Genomic DNA, 19,547 nt, shown 5'->3' with positions numbered 1-19,547 from the left:
GTGTGGTGAAATACACAAAGGATGAAATACAAGTGGAGCATTTTGCATGCATCAGTAGCCATACTCAGAAATATATTTATTGTGACACCTCATTAGCTGAGCTGGAAACATTCATAGGTCTGCTGTACTTAGCAGGGCTTTCTCATGGCAATCGCAGGAATATAAGCAATTTATGGAAAAGGAATGAGTGTGGGTTTGAGGTTTTTGGAATACAATGACAATAAAGAGATTTGGTTTCTTTGAAAATTGCCTGAAGTTTGATGATAAAACCACCCACCAAGAAAGAACTGATAATCTAGCTGCTATGGTCATTATTTGACAAACTTGTGAGTAATTGCCAAGCAGTTTCTGTGCCATCTGAATACATGACTATTGATGAACATCTTGCAGCATTTCGTAGCTGCTGTAGCCTCAGGGAGTACAAGCCAAAAAAACTTTCAGTAACAACAATAGAAAAACCTTTCAAAATATGGCATAAAAATTTATGCCTCTTGGGCTGAGGGTTTGGCTCAGTGGTTCTGCCTCCTGCCTCAAAAGCACAAGGGCCAGAGTTCAATCCGTGGTACCAAAAATTTTTTAAAAAAAATTTATGCCCCTGTAGATGTGAAGACTTACTATGCTTTCAGTTTACAAATTTATCCTGAAATTCAGCCACCAGGTCCTTATTCATGTAGCAATAAACTGAATGATGCCATGAACAGACTTGTTGCTCCCATAATGTGACATCTGATGGTTTACCAGTTTCCAGTCCCTGTCACATTTGCTAACAGCACAAGTTGACCAGCATCGGAACTGTACACAGGAACAAAGCAGAAGTGAAGTGAGCTGTTTTAAAGTACAGATCTGACTTATTCCCTGCTGCTGAAAGCCCTTGGTAACTTGCTTTTGCTCTTAGGATAAAGCTAGATTCTTCCCAAGGCCTGCAGGACTCTGCAGGTATGATACCTTTCTCTTTTCAGAGCCTCCCCCAACATCCTGTTCATGTAGCAATTATTTAATCAGTGTTTGTCTCCGAAATCAGAAGAGAGATAGCATGTTTTGCTTGCTGTTATATCCTGGTGCCTAGCATAAAGCCCAAAACTTTAAAACGAAAACCTTATATACATTGAATATGTAATGAACCTATGAATGAAATGAGTGGGTGATCCATCCAGAAAAAATTTACAGATTATAATGTGAAGAGTCTCACCATTTAACTGTTGTAGATGGCCTCAATAGCTGGGTTCTTGAACTTATAAAAGGAAAGGACCCTCAAGAATACTTTTAGCTGAAATATTTCTTCTCAGTGAGGAAACTGAACCCAGAATGCAGAAAAGACGTATAGAAAAATCCCTGGGCTAATTAACAACAAAACCAGTGTTACTGCTCAGGTCCTCTGACCACCAGTTCTAACTTTTTCTGTAATTGATTGAGTCATGGCTTTTTATTTGTGCCTAGGAGTCTAGAAGCACAGAATAAAAAAATCCTGCAGATCCCTAGATGGCCTTGACCTGAACACTTCTTTCCCATTTCTGAGGGATAGGGTTCTGATGTTTCTTCACATTTATTACATTTTTACTTAGTTCTATTAATTACTTTTGTGAGGTGAGTTGGAGTCTTAACAGTCATGCACATAATCCTAATTGTATCTTCTAATGCAACAATAATTCAAATTCCTTTAAGCAGACCTTAAAATATCCGAAGACCTTGGATTTAGCTCACTGTACAGTGCCTGCCTCACTAGCTCAAGGTCCCGAATTAAATCCCTGGTACAAAAAACAAAAACCCAAAGCATCCAAAGACCCTATAATGTTTCTTAGTTTTCTAGACTAAATACCTTAGACTAGTTATTTATAGTCACAACTTTTTGTTTGTTTGTTTGGTATGGTTTTTATTTTTTGACATAGGATCTCATTATGTAGCCCAGCCCAGCTTTGAACTCCCTGTATAGCTTGTCTGATCCCATCTCAGCCTCCCTCCCGAGTGCTTGGATTTCGGGTGTGTCCCACTATGCCTGGCTTCTGACACAGGCATTTTCATCCACATTCATCTAACAGCATTCGTTCATTTTTGGTTTGTTTTTTTTTTGTTTGTTTTTTTTGGTACCGAGGATTGAACGCGGCAGGCCACCGAACCGCTGAGCTAAATCCCCAGCCCAACAGCATTCATTTTTGTTCAACATTAGAAATTCAAGATTGAATTCAGAATCTAACTGAATTCACAATCCCAGCGATAGTTCCCTCCACCCGTCTGCAGTTTCACTTTCCACAGTTTCAGTTTCTGTGAGCTATGGCCCAAAATTTCAAATGGGCAATCCAGAAATAAATTGTACGTTTAAAATTGCATACTGTTCCGAACAGAATGCTGAAATCTGGGGCTTCCCCACTCTCCTGAGCCATTCCTTGGCGGGGAGGTACTGAGGATTGAACTCAGGACCTTGAGTTTGGGCAGCACTGAGCTACATCCCCAACCCTCATGAGCTACTCCTTTGTTATCTACCCTCTAGTTACTCATTTGTCCTCTGGGTTTTTATATTGATTATCAGGTACTAACTGCAGACAGGACTTGCAATCACCGGTATTTACTTACCTTTGCTTATTTACCCCAAGGCACAAGAGGGTGAAGCTGGCTATTCAGATATGCCAGAGAGAAGCCTTTAAAGACTTCCTTTTAAGTGACAAGGGAAAAGTTCTCAAATTACGGAAAGAAAAAGAAGTATTCTTAGATCTCTGTTAGATCTATAATAAGAACCAATCTTCTATCTGTGAACTTGTGAAAAAGGAAAAAGAAATGCATGTTAGTTTTGCTGTTAGGCCTTAAACTGCCAAAGTGACATCTATGGTGTGTAAGCACTTAGTTAAGATAACAGGCATTGCATTACAGGTTTTGGTGCTGTGGGGTTTTCAGGCATCTTATGGGGGTCATGGAACAAACTCCCTGTGGATAGTGAGGGGCTACTGTATTTATTCTAGTTTTAAAGAGATGGTTTAGCAGGCAGGCTCTGGATTTGGGCAGACTTGGATTTACATATTAAGTTTTGTCTAGACTCAATACAACAATCCAGGGGAGCTCTTAGTGGCCCATTGGCCAGCCCATACAAGCCCTCAGTGCATCTTACTTCCTGTCATTAAATTTCTCGACCTAAATAAAAAGCAATCAGAAATTCTCTAACGTGTGATTGTCAAGCTGGGTGTGGTGATGCATACCTGTGATCTCAGCACTCTGGTTGGCAGGAGGATGTGAGTTTGAGCCCAGCCTCAGAAATTTAGCAGTGTAGTGAGAGCCGGGTTTGAAATAAAAAAGGGCTGGAGTGGGCCAGGAAAATGCTCAGTGGCACTATGCCTGCCTTGCAAGTGCCAAGTCCTAAGTTCGATCCTCGGTACCAAAAAGACCCCCAAACAACCAGGCTGGGATGTAGCTCAGTGGACACCTTTCCACTTCAGTAAGTCCATGTTAACATCATCTTTTAATGATAAAATTTATAGCTGTTTTCCCATCCCCTCCATTACCCTTCCCCCCTTTTAAAAAATTGAGACAGGCTCTTATATTTCAGGCTGGCCTTGAACTCACTATGTAGCACAGGCTGGCCTGGAACTTTCAGCGACCCTCCTGCCTCAGCCTCCTGAGTGCTGGGATTGTAGGTGTGTGCCACCACACCTGGCTTGTCATTACTTTTCTTACACCTCCTCCTACCTATCTCACCATCTTTCGAGATGAACTGTCCCCTTTAACTATTGTTTTCAAAATCATAAGGCCGTGGAACCTTCCCCTAAAAGAAAATATTATGCAGACACTAATATATAACAGACTAAGGTGATAGGTTTGTAATTGTAAGGATTCAAAGCATTAGTTTTAGAAACAATTTATGAGATTGAAACACACCAAACTAAATCAAGATGAAATTAAAATCTAGTTTTGTTTCAGTAGCGTTTAGGTTACAGGTTATTGAGATAACCTTGTTATATACATGCTGGTAATAACAAATGATTTTTTAAAAATTAATTTAGTGCCTTTTAATTCAGGTTAATCAGCGAGAATATCTTAAGCTGTTGCAGAAGTCTGAAAGAAATGGGAAATTTGTGTCATAAAGTTGAATTGCTTAACAATGTCTAGTAGTTCATCTAATTTCTGAATTTTGTAGATGTAAAATTTAGAAATAATACATGAAGTGGTTCCTCATGAGTTTTTTATGCAAAATAAAATATTGATTTTAAAATGTCATTTAAAAAACATTCAGCTTGCCAGGGATTTAGCTCAGCGGTTCGGCGGCCTGCCTTGCAAGCACAAGGACCCGAGTTCAATCCCCGGTACCAAAAACAAAACAAAACAAAACAAAACAAAACAAAAAAACCATTCAGCTACTTTCCTGGCTATGTCGATCAAATATTCACTGTTTCAAATGTTCTGTTTTATGTAGTCTTCGATTCTCCAACACTGACTGGGTGTCCAGGAAGTCACTTCAGCTCTGAAACTCTCGGAAGTTAGTCCAGATCTCATAAGCTACGACTTCAGTCTCATGAGACTGCCCTACCTCAGACACCAATCACAAATTCCATTGTGTACTTGTGACCCACCGGCTTTAACTTTGGAGGTTCCATAACCCCTCCTTAGGTACCATGATTTGATAAAATGACTCACAGAGGTCAGGAAAATCCTTACATTTACTGGTTCATTATAAGGATCAACTTGGGAAGCCAAATAGAAGAGGAGTATAAGGCAAGCAAGGGATAGGGCACAGGCACAGAGCTTCCATGCCCTCTTCAGGTGCATCACCTCTCAGAGTCGGTGTGTTCACCAGCCTGAAAGCTCCCAACCTTGTCATTAGAGGCTTTATAGAAGTTCCATCATGTGGCTTGATTAAGTCATTGCCAATTGGAGATTTTTTTCCCCCTAGTACGAAGGGTTGAACCCAGGGCCTGTAATGCTGGACAGGTGCTTTGCCTGTGAGGTATATCTTTACCCCTTTTTATTTTATGTTGAGACAGAGTCTTGCTAAGTTGCCCAGGCTGGCCTGAAAGTTGTGATTCTCCCGTCTCAGCCTCCCAAGTAGCATGTACCCCTGAGCTTGGCTGGCCATTGGTGGTTGAATTCTAATCTCCAGCCGCTCTCCACCCCCTGGAAGGGGCCAGGGTAACACTGAAGGTTCCAACCCTTTAATCTTGGTTTGATCATTTTGGTAACTAGCTTCTGTCTTGAAGTAATCTAGGTACGCCCCTCAAATCAATAAAGCCTGTACAGAAGACACTTACCACTTAGGAAATTCCAGGGGTTTTAGGAGCTCTGGGCTAAGAACTGAGGACAAAGATGAAATATATATATTTTTATTACAGCACCTGTGTCAAATCTTATAGGCTGAGATTAAGCACCAAAACTTAAGAAATGATAAGTCTATACCTTGATTTAATAAAGATTCTGTGTATTTTATTTATTTTTTTAATTCACTAAGTTTATTGGTACATTTTAGCTATACAATATGATGACATTTCGCCATTGGGAATTTGTACCTTTGCATGATATATCTTGGTTATTTTGAGTCTGTGTATTTTATACAACTGGATAGGCTCTTAACTGAGCCTGACACACATAGACACTTGTGGATATTTGCATCCTAAGGTTTTGATGGTGTGTTTCTACTGTTGTCCAGCATGTTTGAGGCCCTGGTTCAAGCCTTTGTACTAGAAAAAAAAAATCTGCTTCCAGGGTCATAAAATTTTAACCCTGGAACTGCTGCACTGGTTCTGGGAGGTGCCTTGGTGCAGTTGAGTTGAAAGACTCTTCCAGACCAGTTTCAGCCTTCAGGATGTTCGACATCACACGGTACACTTTGCATAGACCTTGGTCTACTACTTATCCTTTTCCTAAGTAGCAGTAGTATTGCCATAATTGTTGGGTAATGCACATAAACAACTTGGGTTAGAGAAATTGATTTTAGCTGTTAGCTTTTAGGCCATACTGTTTTCCTTGCCAAACCTAGAGAGCCTAGGGAAGCACTCACTGTTTTTGTGTGTGAATTTAGGCAGTAGAAAGTATCAGTGCTAGAAAGATACTTCTTTAATAGATGGCCTTTTTTGTTTGTTTGTTTGTTTTAGAATTACAAGCCAATGAACAGCTAGAAGCAGAAGTGGTTGACAAGCACTCACCTGAGACTCGTTCTGGATCTTCAGGAAATGGAGTACCGCACACAGCCACTGATCCTCACTCAGTGAGGGATGTCAAAGAAGAACCTGGTCACGATAGCAGCAAGATTTCAGTAGTGAGGCCGTTTTCCATAGAAACCAACAATTCCTCAGATACCGGGGCAGCTCTCGGAACGGAAGCAGCCCATGGCTACGGAATTGCAGTGTCAGGCGAGGCTTTGCCCTCCAGCATGCCAGGAGCCACCCTGGAGGAGGCAGTGACAGAAGGCAGCCTGAAGGTTACGCTCGAGGCGTCTGCAGAAGGCGACCTACAGGCCAGAAGTTCCTGTCCAGAGCCTGTGGCCAACAGAAGCAAGCTGAGGAAGCCCAAGCCTGTGTCCTTCCGGAAGAAAGCAACTGGGGGAGAATTCTCAGGGGTGGAAACTGCCGCAGAAGGCAGACCTCTTGCCAGGGTATCTTATCAGACAAACCCTGAAGAATTAGATGAGAATGCATGTCCTCTGCTGGGAGGTGACAGGAGCCAGAGATGTCCCCCTGGCCTTAATGAAGCTTCAGACACTCTCATTAGTGACTCCAATGACACAGGGATTGAGCCTCAAGAAGAGACAAGGAACTCACCTCTCAAACTTGAGTTTGATTTCACAGAAGACATGGAAAACGTAGAGGCCAGGAAAGCCTTTCCAAGGAAACTTGGCAGGAAACCGGGTAACAAATTGACTCCCAAGATACAGAAAGATGGTATCCATAGGCCAGTAGGTGTAGAACAGCCTGCAGACCCGACAGCTAGAGATGCCTCTCTCTCCCAGGTATCTTCCAAGCTAGAGCCTGGTCAGTGGGATCACCCCAGCTCTGGTTCCCGTGGGAGCCTCTCCTCTCCGCGGAGCTCCCCACCCCTCTCCACTAAGGGCTCCTATGATTTTGACCCAGATAATTGCAACGAATCCATGGATACTTTTAAGCCAACTACGACTTTAACAAGCAGTGACTTTTGTTCTTCTACTGGTAATCATGTTAATGAAATCTTAGACTCACCCAGGAAGTCAAAGTCGCGTTTAATAACGTGAGTGACAGCGGGTGCTGGGCATTGTGTTCTCTGTAGCATTCTCTGTGGGTCTGGCAGCCAGCTGCTGGTTTTGGTGAATTGCGTTTATCTTTGAGGTGCAGTGGGGGCACAAACAAAGCTTTTATGCTGCAGTCTTTACTGTTCTGCCTAACTCTTGTGTGGTGTTAAAAGTAATTAGGTGTCCTTTGTAGATTGCTATGTTATTTCGGAATCCTGAGCACATTTAGCCATGCTGTTTTCCTCCCACCCTGAATACCTCTTTCATTGTTTAAAAAATCAGGTAGAGATTTGATGGTTTTCAGAAATTCTTGCTGGGAATCACTGAGTACAGAATCCAAGTGTCAGTGCTAGCCACCCTCTTCAGATTCTTTTTGGATAAGACAAAAAGTTCCAAACCTACAAATGACATGTCTAGTGTCAGTAACGTGGAAGTGGTCCACAGGGATCTTAGATAAGTGCTTTTCTAAACAGAAAGCCATGGCTTTTTTGTTGTTGCTATTCTTGAAAACAAATTTTCTGTGAAAAGTTGGTGAGAATGCTTATCTTCACGTATGTTTTTAGTTCATTAGCAAGAAGGCAGATTTCCATTGTGTATCAAGACCGATGATCAGTTAAACCTGAGTAACTCAGTCTTTTATTGTGTGCACCCTCTGTCCCCTCATTTCTCCTGGGAAACATGGATGATTTTTGCAAGTTTTTAAATTTCCCTGAGTGACCCCTCAGGCCATACTCTATTTTCAGTTTAACTCTGTGTTACAGGATTAGCGTGTCACAAAAGTATCCCTCTGTGACACTGTAATATTTTACTAAATATTAGACATAAAGAAGGACCAGTGACACGAGGGATGAAATGCAGGAAAGGGAAATGAGAAGTATGGTATTTGCAGTTATCACGTGGTCGTTTCTGGAAATACTGTTCAGCATTATGATGACTTAGAAGAAACGCCAGTGAATTATACCGGGGAAGAAACTATCCAGAGCTTTAAGGAGCAGAAGTACTAGTTTCAGGATGTAAGGGTTGAGCAGTGTGGGTACCAGTTCCTTAATCGTGCTGGCTCTTGATCCTGTTCTCTGACTCTGTAGGAGCAGATAGTGATTGTTGAAATATATATTTAGTTGGGTGTTCACACAGTCCTCTTGTGGTAACCTAAGGTTAGGTGCTTATGTCTAGACAGCACACAGAGTATGTACGGGACACCGCACTGCCTTGGTACTTCCTCTCCTAAACACGAGCTGCTTCTGCCACCTCAGCTGATACATAGTAGTCGTTTGGGAGTCTTCCTTCCAGCTGCGCACTCTCGGTGTTAGCCAGTGCATTCACGTCAACGAAGGCGGGGTAGCAGCCAACAAGGGAGAAAGCGACAGTATATTCAGCACCAAGAAGCGCTCTGTCTAGAGTGTGCCGTTCTCACCTGGCAGCATTGTCCTCTGTTCTGTTTCTGTGAATTGAACCTCTTGATCTAATAAACCTTGTAATTTCTTACATAATCAAAATGCTTATCCTGTTGGATGTTGTGGCTCGCGTCTGCCATCCCCGCAGTTTTAGGAGCCAGATGCAGGGGAATTTAAGTTCAAGTCCAGGCAATTTAGTGGCTTAGTGAGCCCTGTCTCAAAATTTAAAATAAATAAAAAGGACTGGAGATGTCACTTGTGGGAAGGCCCTGGGTTCAAACAAACAGACAAAACTTTTTTTCTTCAAGAAAGGGTTGGTAGATGTCTTGTGGAACACTAGGTTCTTGGTTAACGGAACCCTTCATTTGTAGAAAAGACTGAAAATATGTTTGGTGACAGCATCTAGTAGATACTGTAGTTAGAAGTTTTGTATGGCATTCAGAAAGATGTATGTAATTGACTTCTGGATTCTTCTGTAAAATGGAGAAATCATAGTATGATTGGGATTTTGCACATCAAATAAGATACATTATACGAAATCATTTTAAGCTTAGTAATGTACATCTACTGTAAGGATAACCAAATATCTTTTCAAATATATTTTTACTCATATACTGCCTTTAATCTGAGTGACTAGAGATTAGAGACTATTTACGTTTAGTTCAGCAGTGAGATACTGTTTTTATACATTTTCTTATGTTTAGGACTGTATTTTTCTTCTACAAAGTGCGTATGTGCCATTTCGGAGTGTTTAATCACTCTTACTCCATTAGAGTCGGGGTGCTGTTAACCATTCACCAGTGCTAACACTCATTAGTGTGACATTTTAAATTTACATCTCACCTCAAAGAAGGAACTGTGTAGCTTTTATATCTACCGGGCTAAAGATAAATTTCTAGTCTTTACATAATTTTTTCTCCATCTGCCTGTCTCTTTCTTGTCTCTAATTTTGTTGGTGCATCAGGACCACTGAGCAAGTGAAATTTCTCTGTTTTCTGTTGTAAGTACTCTCGCTGTTTCTGTTTGTCCCTGGGACTCTTGGCACTTTGCTGCCTCACCCCTGCCCAACTATCTCTCCATAGCATGCTGGCTTCTGTTTTTGAGTTCGATCTTCTGACGATTTCTTTTGCATTTCATTTGACACCTCCTGAGCCAGCTCAGCTTAGCCTTGCATTGTGTGTACCTAAAGGAGTGGAGATTGTCCTTCCTTTCCACCTTAGGTACAAAAGCTTGCACTCCCTGGCTTGGCACACATCATGTGGCATTTTGAATACCAAGAGCTGTTCTGGCCCCAAGATCATCAAGTTTGAGGGACTGCACTGCTATTTAATGTTGGAAATAATTAGATTTTTTGGGCCAGGGATTTACCTCAGTGGCACCACACCTGCCTCACAAGCACAAGGTCCTGAGTTTGATCCCAGGTACTAGGGGAGAAAAAAGAAATAAAATGATTAGATTTTTTTAAAATAGTATAATGCTGCTTGGAACAGATGATACATTTTGCTGATAAATTTTACCAAATCAATTTGAGTTTAGTGACAGGTTGGCACCTACTAACAGTATTAAGGAAATGAGACCATGAGCTAGTGATTGTGCATTTCTTATAACCTTTGGGCTTGTCTTTTAATTTTTTTTCCACCAAAGAAAAGCAAGTTGAAAATAATTTTTTTTTTTTTGGTTAGAGTAGCAATTACTGGAAATCTTAAGTTCATAATTAGTCTTATGATCACAAATGATATCTAGTCTAAAAATAACAGATAGTTTTCCCAAGTTTTCTGCAGTTCTGGGCTTTGTACATGGTGTTCATTTCCCACCCTACTACTTAATAAGAATGGTTCTGCTCGCTCCTACAGCACATATACTAAAAAAAAATTGGAACTACTTAGTAAGAATGTTAACAGTTTACTTTTACTTTTACTTATCTTCTGTTGACTGCGATTCTTTTCTGTAAACACTTAGGTCTAGACTGGAGCTGTCTTAGGAGACTTCTGTGGTTTTTAGTGCAATAAAGAATTTTTAAAGAATCTGGTCCAGTGTGATGATTTTTCTGATGAACATCAAAGTGAAGTGACTAACGATCAGAACGGAACCTTTCTAACTGCTAAGGGCGTACTGTACTATTGGAAGGCTTTTGGTGCTGGGTAATTAAACGTGGAAGGAGTCAGAGTATTGGTGTTTGATAATCCACAGAGGCAAACAAGGTGGTCTTTTTGGACAGTGAACCTAGCCCTCATTCTTTGCTTGTCTTGTCTGTTGAGAGGAGACTGGGAGACAGCGAAGGTGTCTGTGCCTCTCCTGTGCAGCGTTTGCTTTGTGGGCTGTCGTATGCTTTGGCTTCTACCTGCATACGCTGCGCTCTGCTCCGTCTTCATTCCCTGAAAGTTGTCACTGTGGTTCCAAACTGGCTTGTTTGTGTTTTCTTTTTCTAGGAGTGGCTGTAAGGTGAAGAAATATGAAAGTCAGTCTCTTGCTTTGGAAACTTGTTCTCAGGTAAGTTTGTGTCTGTCACCAGGCCGACCAGTGATCCCAGCTGGAGTTTGCATCCTCTAGGGGTATTGCAGCGTGAGTGTCTGAGTACTCAGCTTTAAGGAAACCAATTTTTACATCCTTAATGCCCTAAAACCATCTGGGAAGGCCCTTAAAGACAAATATTTGTGTGGAATGTGGCTTCATTCATTTTCTGAAATGTCATGTTTCCTCGCTGTTTGTACCCCAACGGACAATGATTTGTGTCAAATTCCCAGGATGAAGGAGCAGTGATCTCCCAGATTTCAGACCTTTCTAATAGGGATGGCCATGCTACTGACGAGGAGAAATTGGCATCCACGTCATGTGTTCAGAAATCAGCTGGCGCCGCAGTGAAAGGTGAGCCAGAGGAAGACCTGGAGTACTTTGAATGTTCCAATGTTCCCGTGTCTACCATAAATCATGCGCTCTCATCCTCAGAAGCAGGTACGGAAGCGTATCTTCATCTCCTTCGTCTCATAAGCATAGGAATGCCTGACACCCTGAAGCAGGAGGTGCAACCTCTAGAGAGATTAGAGAATTGAATCACTTAGGGGATAGCTTTCAGATGGCTGATCTGTGCTTTGCTTCTTTATTTAGAAAAGAGAACCTCCCCCCAAAAAGCTTTATTGAAATGCTACACATATATGGATAAGTATAGCAGGCTGTCTGGGAGACTCTGATGGATGCTATAGTTCTTGAATTTCTCTATAGTTTTATGTTAATATGGGCAGATTGTAAAGTATAGTGGCCTATAAATGCCATGAATTTAGGTTTTTTTGTAATGTTTAACAGCTAACATGTATAGAGCCTTACAGTGTACAATTGCTGTTATAAATGCTGTATATAGATTAACACTTTACTGCAGTAAAGTTCTTAATTTCTTTCTCTTTTTTTTGGTACTGGGGATTGAACTCAGGACCTTGTGCTTGTGAGGCAGGTGGCAGAACCACTGAGCTAAATCCCCAGCCCTCTTAATTTCTTCCTGAAGGAAGGCGCTGTCACCATTCTGATTGGTACCCTTTGTACCCCATGCCCCACCATGGTCTCACTGTGTGGCTCATGCTGCTGGCCTGGAACTTGTCATCCTCTTGCCTTAGCCTCCAAGTACTAGGATTACAGATCTGTACCACTATACCTGGCTTAATCCTGAGTACTGTACTCTTAGGCCTCCTTTTTAAAGTCTGTATCTGAATTTTTTTTTTTTTTGCCATCTTCTCCAAAAGTTCTGCCCATCCTTCCAGGTCTATCTTGAATGTTTCTTGGGTCCCACTGAGCCGTGTTCCCACCTCATTTCTTGCTGACCTTCACATTCCATAGTACCTAGCACAGTGTATTTATTGTGGAAGAGGAAATGTTATAAATGTTTCAAAATTAGGGCCTGTGGGAGGTGCATCTTGGAATTTTCTTTGATACAAGTACATGGTAAATATTTATTGAGTTATATTCTTCCTCACTGGAGAAAATTCCTTGAACGAGGATTTACACGTAGAGAGAGCTAGGGCTTTATTATATACTGTGCTATTCTCAGTCAGCAAGCTGGCTGGCTGACTTTGGAAAAGAGGAACAGATTTACACAAGCTGTTACCTTGTAACGGATGAGCTTTATCTAAGAGGCAAGCAGAGACCTTGGCGGTTGGGGCAGGGTGGGTGGCTACTGGAAGAATCAAGGACTGTTGGCTGGAGAGCCACTGTGGTGGTGGATCTGTATGGACCTGTACAGAGATGTTCTTCAGGAAATGGAGCAGCGGGAGGGACCCTGCCCTGTTGGTAAAGTGCCTGTTAGCTTTCTGTGAGTACAAGGCATGTGGGAAACAAGCCTGTAGCAAGGAATTGGGGTTGATCTGATAGATCAGGGGAGGCTTTGGAAGGGTTTTGCGAATGGGAGTGATTAGTCACTCTGTGGTTTAAATAATCAAGGATTGAATAAAATAATACTTATGCTTACGTGGGAGAGTGTAATTTTACATTTTGTATGCTTTGCTATATCTAGATTTTCTGCATTGAGGACATAATCTAGTTTTGGTTTTTGTTTTAACGTCACCTTTGGAGGCAGAGTGAAAGGTAAACCTGACACAAGGAAACCAATTAGAAAGGCATAGAGAGGATAGGAGTTTTGTTAGCTTGAAATTTAAAGCTTATTACTTTATCTGTTACATTAACTAGGTTGAGGGTGTCCTTTTGGGCTACCATTTAGATTCACTCAGACTCAGTAGTAAATAGCATTCAGTGTTATAATTTCCTCTTTCTGAAACAATTCCATGGTTAGTACAACTCATTCACCAAACTTTCAGTGGACACGAGGGCAGCCCTGCCGCTCTTTCTGCTTGCAGATTGATGGCTGACTGTGCATTCCTCTTTCTCTGAAGGTCAGGGGGCTCTGACACTAGAACCCAGCGAACACAGCTCCCTTGAAAGTCCTGAAACGCTTCCGGTGTGTTCATAGTCATCTTGGGCCGCACAGGGCAGCCACGAGTCTTTGCTAGGAGGGAAAGGAACTGCTGTCCGGGGATAGCTATGAAAACAATTTTGTGTTTTAGATACAGAGAACGAGACGTGCCAGAAGATGGACAAAGAGGAGTCTGCTGTGCTTGTAAGTTCCTGACCTTGGGGGCTGGTGTGGAGCTCAGGGTCTCTTCAGTATTTGTTGGGAAGCCCATGGGACGTTTTACTCAGTGTTGGTAATGCATATATGTAACTTAGTTCCTTCTCTTGAGGAACCCATAGTTTATACATATGTTTTGTACAGTAGCTACGTGGCCACATTTGGCTGTTGAGCACTTGAGCTGGATTGAGATGCCCTGTATGCTTGGGATACAACCAGTATTTGAAGACTTCATACCCCCTCAAGAAGGAAATATTAGGGCTGGAGATTGAGCTCAGTGATGCCAGCACCTGTCTGGCAAGTGCAGGGTCCTGCGTTCAATCTCTGGTTCCAGGAAAAAGAAAAGGGGAATATTAAATGTCTCAATGACTTTTTATTACTGACTACATGGGTAATATTTGCATTATGTTTGGCTAACTATATTATTAAAATTAGTTTTGCCCATTTCTTTTTACTCTGTTATTGTGCTACTAGCAAACTAAAACTTACAGATGCCTTCCAGTGTATTTCTGTTAAGCAGTACTGGCAGGTGATTCAAAATGCAAACCAACAGGACCCTGGAGTGACTGTTGTAATGGAATGTGTTCCAGGGCCATGGGAGCCAAGGTTGGCTGACTGCATGGCAGGTGCTAGGATAATTGTGCACAATTGCACAAATATCAGGCTGAATCTGAGCTAATTAAAAACAAAATCTTCAACTAGTGTTAGACTTATAAAAATGGTACAAAGAATTCCTGTCTATGCTGTGCCCGTATTACTCAGATGCTAACACTGTACAAGTCACTAATGCGTTCAGCACCCGTGCAGTGCTTTCTGTCTCCTGGGTACACCTTACTCACGTTTGTCCCACAGACACAGCCCCCATTGCATTTGGTTCTAAGACCCTGTGTCTCTGATCTGCAGTGCCTCCCCAGTCTTTCTTCGTCTTGGATGACCGTGACTGTTTTCAGGAGTGCTAGCTAATTATTTTGGAGAATGTTTCTCAATTGGTGCTCCTCTAACGTTTCTCTACTATAAATGTAGTTCATTCATTTTCAGCACAGATACAGCTGAAACGACAACGTGAGCATCAGTGTGTCCCCTTGTTTGGTAGCTGTGACTTTAATCACCTGATTAAGGTGGTTACAAAAGTGGTTAAAGTTTCTTCATTTGAGCAAGTCCTAAAAGGAGAATGGGGTGTTCCAGGCAGGTCAGGTGGCCATGCAAAAACAGGGAGTGAGAGAGGGCTGGGGATGCAGCTCAGTGGCGCCGTGCCTGCCTTGCCAGCACAAGGTCCTGAGTTTGATCCCTGCTACTGAAAAAACAAAACAAAAAATGGAGAGAGAAAACGCATAGATTTGAGAGAGAATTACAATTATTAATACTCTAATGTGATTGGAGGATACTGTGCATATGGAAGGCAAGGGCCCAGAGATACATTGCCAGGAGGTTTGGGGTTCATGGCAGAATTGGTAGGTAACCTGTTGTAGGGTTTTAGGGAGCACTGTGATTGATTATGGTTCAGAGGATGGAATGGAGGCTGAAGAGATTTAACAGGCGGTGCCGTCACTGCCTTGTGACCGCAGTGATACACCTAGTGGACGGGAGTGGGGTGGGGTGGGGTGGGGTGTGAAACTCAGTTTCTGCCTGAAATCTGGGTAGTCGTTATTGCCAGGGCCTCGTTGTAACGGCTGCCCACCTAGCTTTCTAAGCCGTGAGCCTGGGGTCCTCTTTTCTTCTTTTATTCCTTATTCCCACAGGCAAGTTCAAGGCTTGTACAGCCAGAACTAATTTCACATTCATCTGTTTTTCTGGAGTCCATGGCCCTACTGGTCTTTTTAAAGGGCTGACGGTTTGTAAGCTAGTCTTCCTGTTTCCAGGCTGTCCCCGTGACATAAGGCAGAGTGATTCATTTCAAACACACGACTGATCTTGTTACTTCTCGCTTAAATCGCTTCATTGCCTTCCCTCGTCTCAAGGACAGGTGTAGCCTCTTCTTGTGGCCACCACGGCTTTCTGCAGCAGGACAATCTCTCCTCCCTCACTCACCTGACACTTATGTACACATGCAGGATTTCCTCTTAGCTCCATGAGCCTGTTGCTTTTAGTCATTCGCTATGAGACTAAAAATAGTGAAGATAGGGACCATTACTGTCTTATTGGCTGCCACACTTCCGCGCCCACCACCATAAATATGTTGACAATAAGGATTTGGTAAGTGAGGAATGCAGAAGGAAAGGCAGAATTGTGGAGTTCATCTTTAGAAATGTGGCTTTGAGGGACCAGTCGGGTCAGTTTCTCAGCCCACTTGGCTAGTGGGCAATCGTAAGCATATACCTTGAGCCCAGGAAAGCTTTGAGTTGTGTTTAATATCTTTGCAGGCCCTGGACACATAGGTGTCAGTTGGTGGCTGTGAGGTAGTGTCATAGTTACTTTCTTGTTGCTGAGACAAAATACCTGACACCCACAAAAGAGGGAAAGTTTATTTTAGCTCACAGTGTGTAGAGGTTTCAGTCCAGAGTCAGCTGGCTCCAAGGCCGGGCGGCATGGCAGAGGGGCATCATAGAGGAGAAACAGTCCATGCAGGGTAAGGAGAAGGCAGCAGAAATAGCAGCAAGCCTCCCTTTTCTTTTTATCCCATCCAGACTATAAGCCTTTTGGGTGGTGCCATCCACATCCAGAACCATAATAAATCAGACGCCGGACTCATTAATTCCAGTGTCACACCCTTCGCCCATACCTTAGATGTAACCCACCTTAGCTCCAGCCACCTATGACTGCATGAAGCTTTGGAGAGACATCTAGACATAAGCTATAACAGGTGGTGAAATTAGAATCGAAGCTCTTTACCTCGACCGCACTAGAAACAGACTTCAGGTGTGACCACTACTTGCATGCCACGTCCACAGCGTACATAGCTGTATAAAAACCAGTTGCATGATCATCAGCCTTTCTTTGGGTCATTCACTGTGATGCTTCCTTTTCTGTTTTCTTTCCTTTTTATTTTCTCAGTGGAGAGCATCTGTGCCACTAAATTGTTTTCCTGATTTGTGGTTGGCCTGTGACCCACAGTATGTTCCCTGGAGAATACAGAATGAGATGCCTGACCTCTTAGGACTGGGTGCACGGAAGCCTTAGACGCAGGGGCAGGAAGTGAAAAGGAAGAACATACACATAACACGCAGAATTCATTGTCCTCAGAGAGCTCTCACACATTAGTGACATTTGTTTCCAGACAGAATTACTTTTGCTGAGAAACATATGATCCTCCGTTTTCTTGAGAGCCGGGGTCATCTGATCCCACTGTAGGTGTGGTGGCGCGAGCCTGTAATCCCAGCACTAGAGAGGCTGAGGCAGAAGGATTGCTGTGAGTTTTAGGCCAGCCTAAACTGCATTGAGAGACCCTGTCTCAAAAAACAAAGCACAGGAAGTTAATGAGATGATCCCCAAGTCCAGGGGTTGTGTTTGGGTACCTAACAAATTGATCCAAAACTCAGTGTCTTAAAACAGCAAACTTTACTGTCTCCTTGTTTCTGTGGGTTAGGAATCCTAAAGTGGCCTTGCTGTATGCTCTGACTTTTCTCTTGTGACTGCAGTTATCACTCGGCTGTGATCATCTCTGAGTGTGACTTGGGGGTGCTTTCATTTTTAAGTTCATTCACATGGTGGTTGTCAGAGACTATAGTTTCTTCTTATATGGGCCTTTCTATAGAACCTCCCCAAACTCGGAAGCCACAGTCTTTCTGTAAGTTAATGTCAGAAGTGGCATGCAGGACTGCTCGCATATCCTACTGAGTCACTGAAGTCCGGCCTCACCCAAAGGGAGGAGGTACACAGAGGGTTTGTACTAGGGCTGGTGAGCTGCAGAGCCATGGTGAAGGCTCCTGCTGCAGTCCCCCTGGTTCCTGCGATAGATATACCCCAATATGGAAAGAGGTTCTGGGACCTTAGGCTTGTGTCAGTGTGGAGGGCTGCCCACCCCCAACGTCTGCGGGAGGAAGGGTGCTGCTAGCTTGTGGCTTTTGTATTTCCCTTTTCTGTGGCTTAAGACAAGTTTCTTTCTTGGGTCTGTGGCTGAGGTCTATGGAGCTGTCTACTGAATTACTCGTGTGTTTTTGAACATTTAGAAAGAGAGGGTGAGGTTATGATGACCTAGAAAAGTTTAAAAGTCACTGATCTGTGTTGGACTTTGTTTAATCATGGTTCAAACAAGATACATGGGACCTGAAAACAACAAAAAAAGACACTAAAGAATGGATTGCTTATAAAGTTATAAGTAATTATAGTTGTAATCATATTTAATAAGTATTTGTGATTAAGTTTTCATCACATTTAAGGTTATTACAATTGTCCCCGAGTCACTTTGGCTGGCATTCGGTTATAGGTGGGGCTTTTTAGAGGTGGCTGGGTCTAGAGTGTGTGGTGCTGGGGTCAAGGACGTGGGACTCTGAATGAGCCCACTGAGCGGTTTGCACAGTTCTGGGTGTGATGGCGGGAAGGCCCACCCTGTCTGTAGCCTCGCTAGACTGTGAGTGACTGAGAGGGCTCTACCAGCGTTTACTGCTTTGCTGCCCTCTGCCTGTCCTGCCGTGAACTGTTTCTCCGCTGCGGCGCCACCCTGCCTTGGAGCTGGCCCACTTCGGACTGAAACCTCTGCACACGATGAATGAGCCAGATGAGCCCTTTCCTCCTTAACATACGTGCTTTGGGTGTTTTGTCTCAGCAACGCGAAAAGTGACTAAGACAAATGCCTTTGGGAAGGAAAGTAGTACAAGTTCCATGTCCATGTGAAAAACCAAAAGCTAACCTCTACCGTGGCTCTCTAGAGCTAAGTTTATTGTAGAATCGAACTGGTACCTCAGAAGATGAATACTACCCAAAAGTAGCTGAAAACATAATGGCAAAGAACAAAACAAACCAGGCACAAGACTTGACTCACATGAGACCACTGTGTACATGGCAAGTCATGGGGTGCTCCCAACAGTATCGCTAGGTCAGAGCAGGACACCCTGCAGAGCTTCACCCTGGAAATTAGAAACATTTCCACCCAAAGTGGCTAAGTGAAGACACGTGCAAATATCCGTAGGTAGAGAGAACAGCCGTCACTGTTTTTGAAAAATTATTTGTGTGAAGCACATCACTCCAAGAAACCCTCAGAAAAAATGAGCCCTGAAATGTGTCTCTTTCATGCTTGTCTTTTGTGACTACCACTTGATAATCACCATTTCTTCCTTTTGGATAAGAAGAAAACTTGTCCAGGTTATCTGTTGAGCAAACTCAAGGCTAGCTAGCCTAATAGTCATTAGAACAATTTTTCTTAGTGGTCCTCTAACTAGATTATTTTTTATTGCTTGTTTTGTTTTTTTCTACAAAGCATGTTTTAAGAGTGTGATAAGTTTCATAATAAGGAAGTTAGTGAAGGATTTGGAGGCGAGGTAGCTGAGGACTGAGTGTAATCAGTGTGACCCGCCCACACACAGGGACTCCGCGTGTCCTCAGAGAAGGCCCCTGTGTCTGTGGCCTGTGGCAGTGAGAGCCCCCTGGATGGAATCTGCCTGAGTGAATCGGACAAGACTGCCGTGCTCACCCTGATAAGAGAGGAGGTAAAGGCTTTCTTGCTCTGTGTGCTCGTCTCTCCGTTTCTCTGAGCAGCCCGTGTGCCTGCCAGTAGATGGCCTCTTTGTTGGCTTGAGTTGCCAGGCTACAGATCTTCCCTGCAGTTTGTGTATTCACCTAAAGGGCTTCCTATAAAACCCAGTGTTAGTGCTGGGGTCCTGACATGCTGGTTTCCAGGAAAAAAGTGAGTGTTCTGAAACATTCTTGGAAATTGTGTATGCTTCTTACCTTTTGTTTTAGTCTTTTTTTTTTTTTTTTTTTTTTTTTTTTT

At 42.9% G+C, this 19,547-nt stretch overlaps 1 protein-coding gene across 2 annotated transcripts in view; it reads left to right on the top strand.

Moving 5' to 3' along the window:
- The window catches only part of Tacc1 (transforming acidic coiled-coil containing protein 1), a 61,739-nt gene that overhangs the window by 25,522 nt on the left and 16,670 nt on the right, over positions 1–19,547 (top strand). The window contains exons 2-7 of one of the 2 annotated variants that reach the window (XM_033765357.1): positions 6,069–7,176; positions 9,536–9,571; positions 11,001–11,061; positions 11,316–11,436; positions 13,617–13,669; positions 19,141–19,263. In XM_033765357.1, coding sequence (XP_033621248.1) covers positions 6,069–7,176; positions 9,536–9,571; positions 11,001–11,061; positions 11,316–11,436; positions 13,617–13,669; positions 19,141–19,263 — 1,502 coding nt within the window. The remainder of the gene's footprint in view (positions 1–6,068; positions 7,177–9,535; positions 9,572–11,000; positions 11,062–11,315; positions 11,437–13,616; positions 13,670–19,140; positions 19,264–19,547) is intronic. The other variant, XM_010604978.3, reaches the window with a different exon arrangement.

This window comes from Fukomys damarensis, unplaced genomic scaffold (genome assembly GCF_012274545.1).
Source record: "Fukomys damarensis isolate Sample0158 unplaced genomic scaffold, DMR_v1.0_HiC HiC_scaffold_18, whole genome shotgun sequence".
NCBI lineage: Eukaryota > Metazoa > Chordata > Mammalia > Rodentia > Bathyergidae > Fukomys > Fukomys damarensis.
This window is presented reverse-complemented; position numbering and strand designations above follow the sequence as displayed.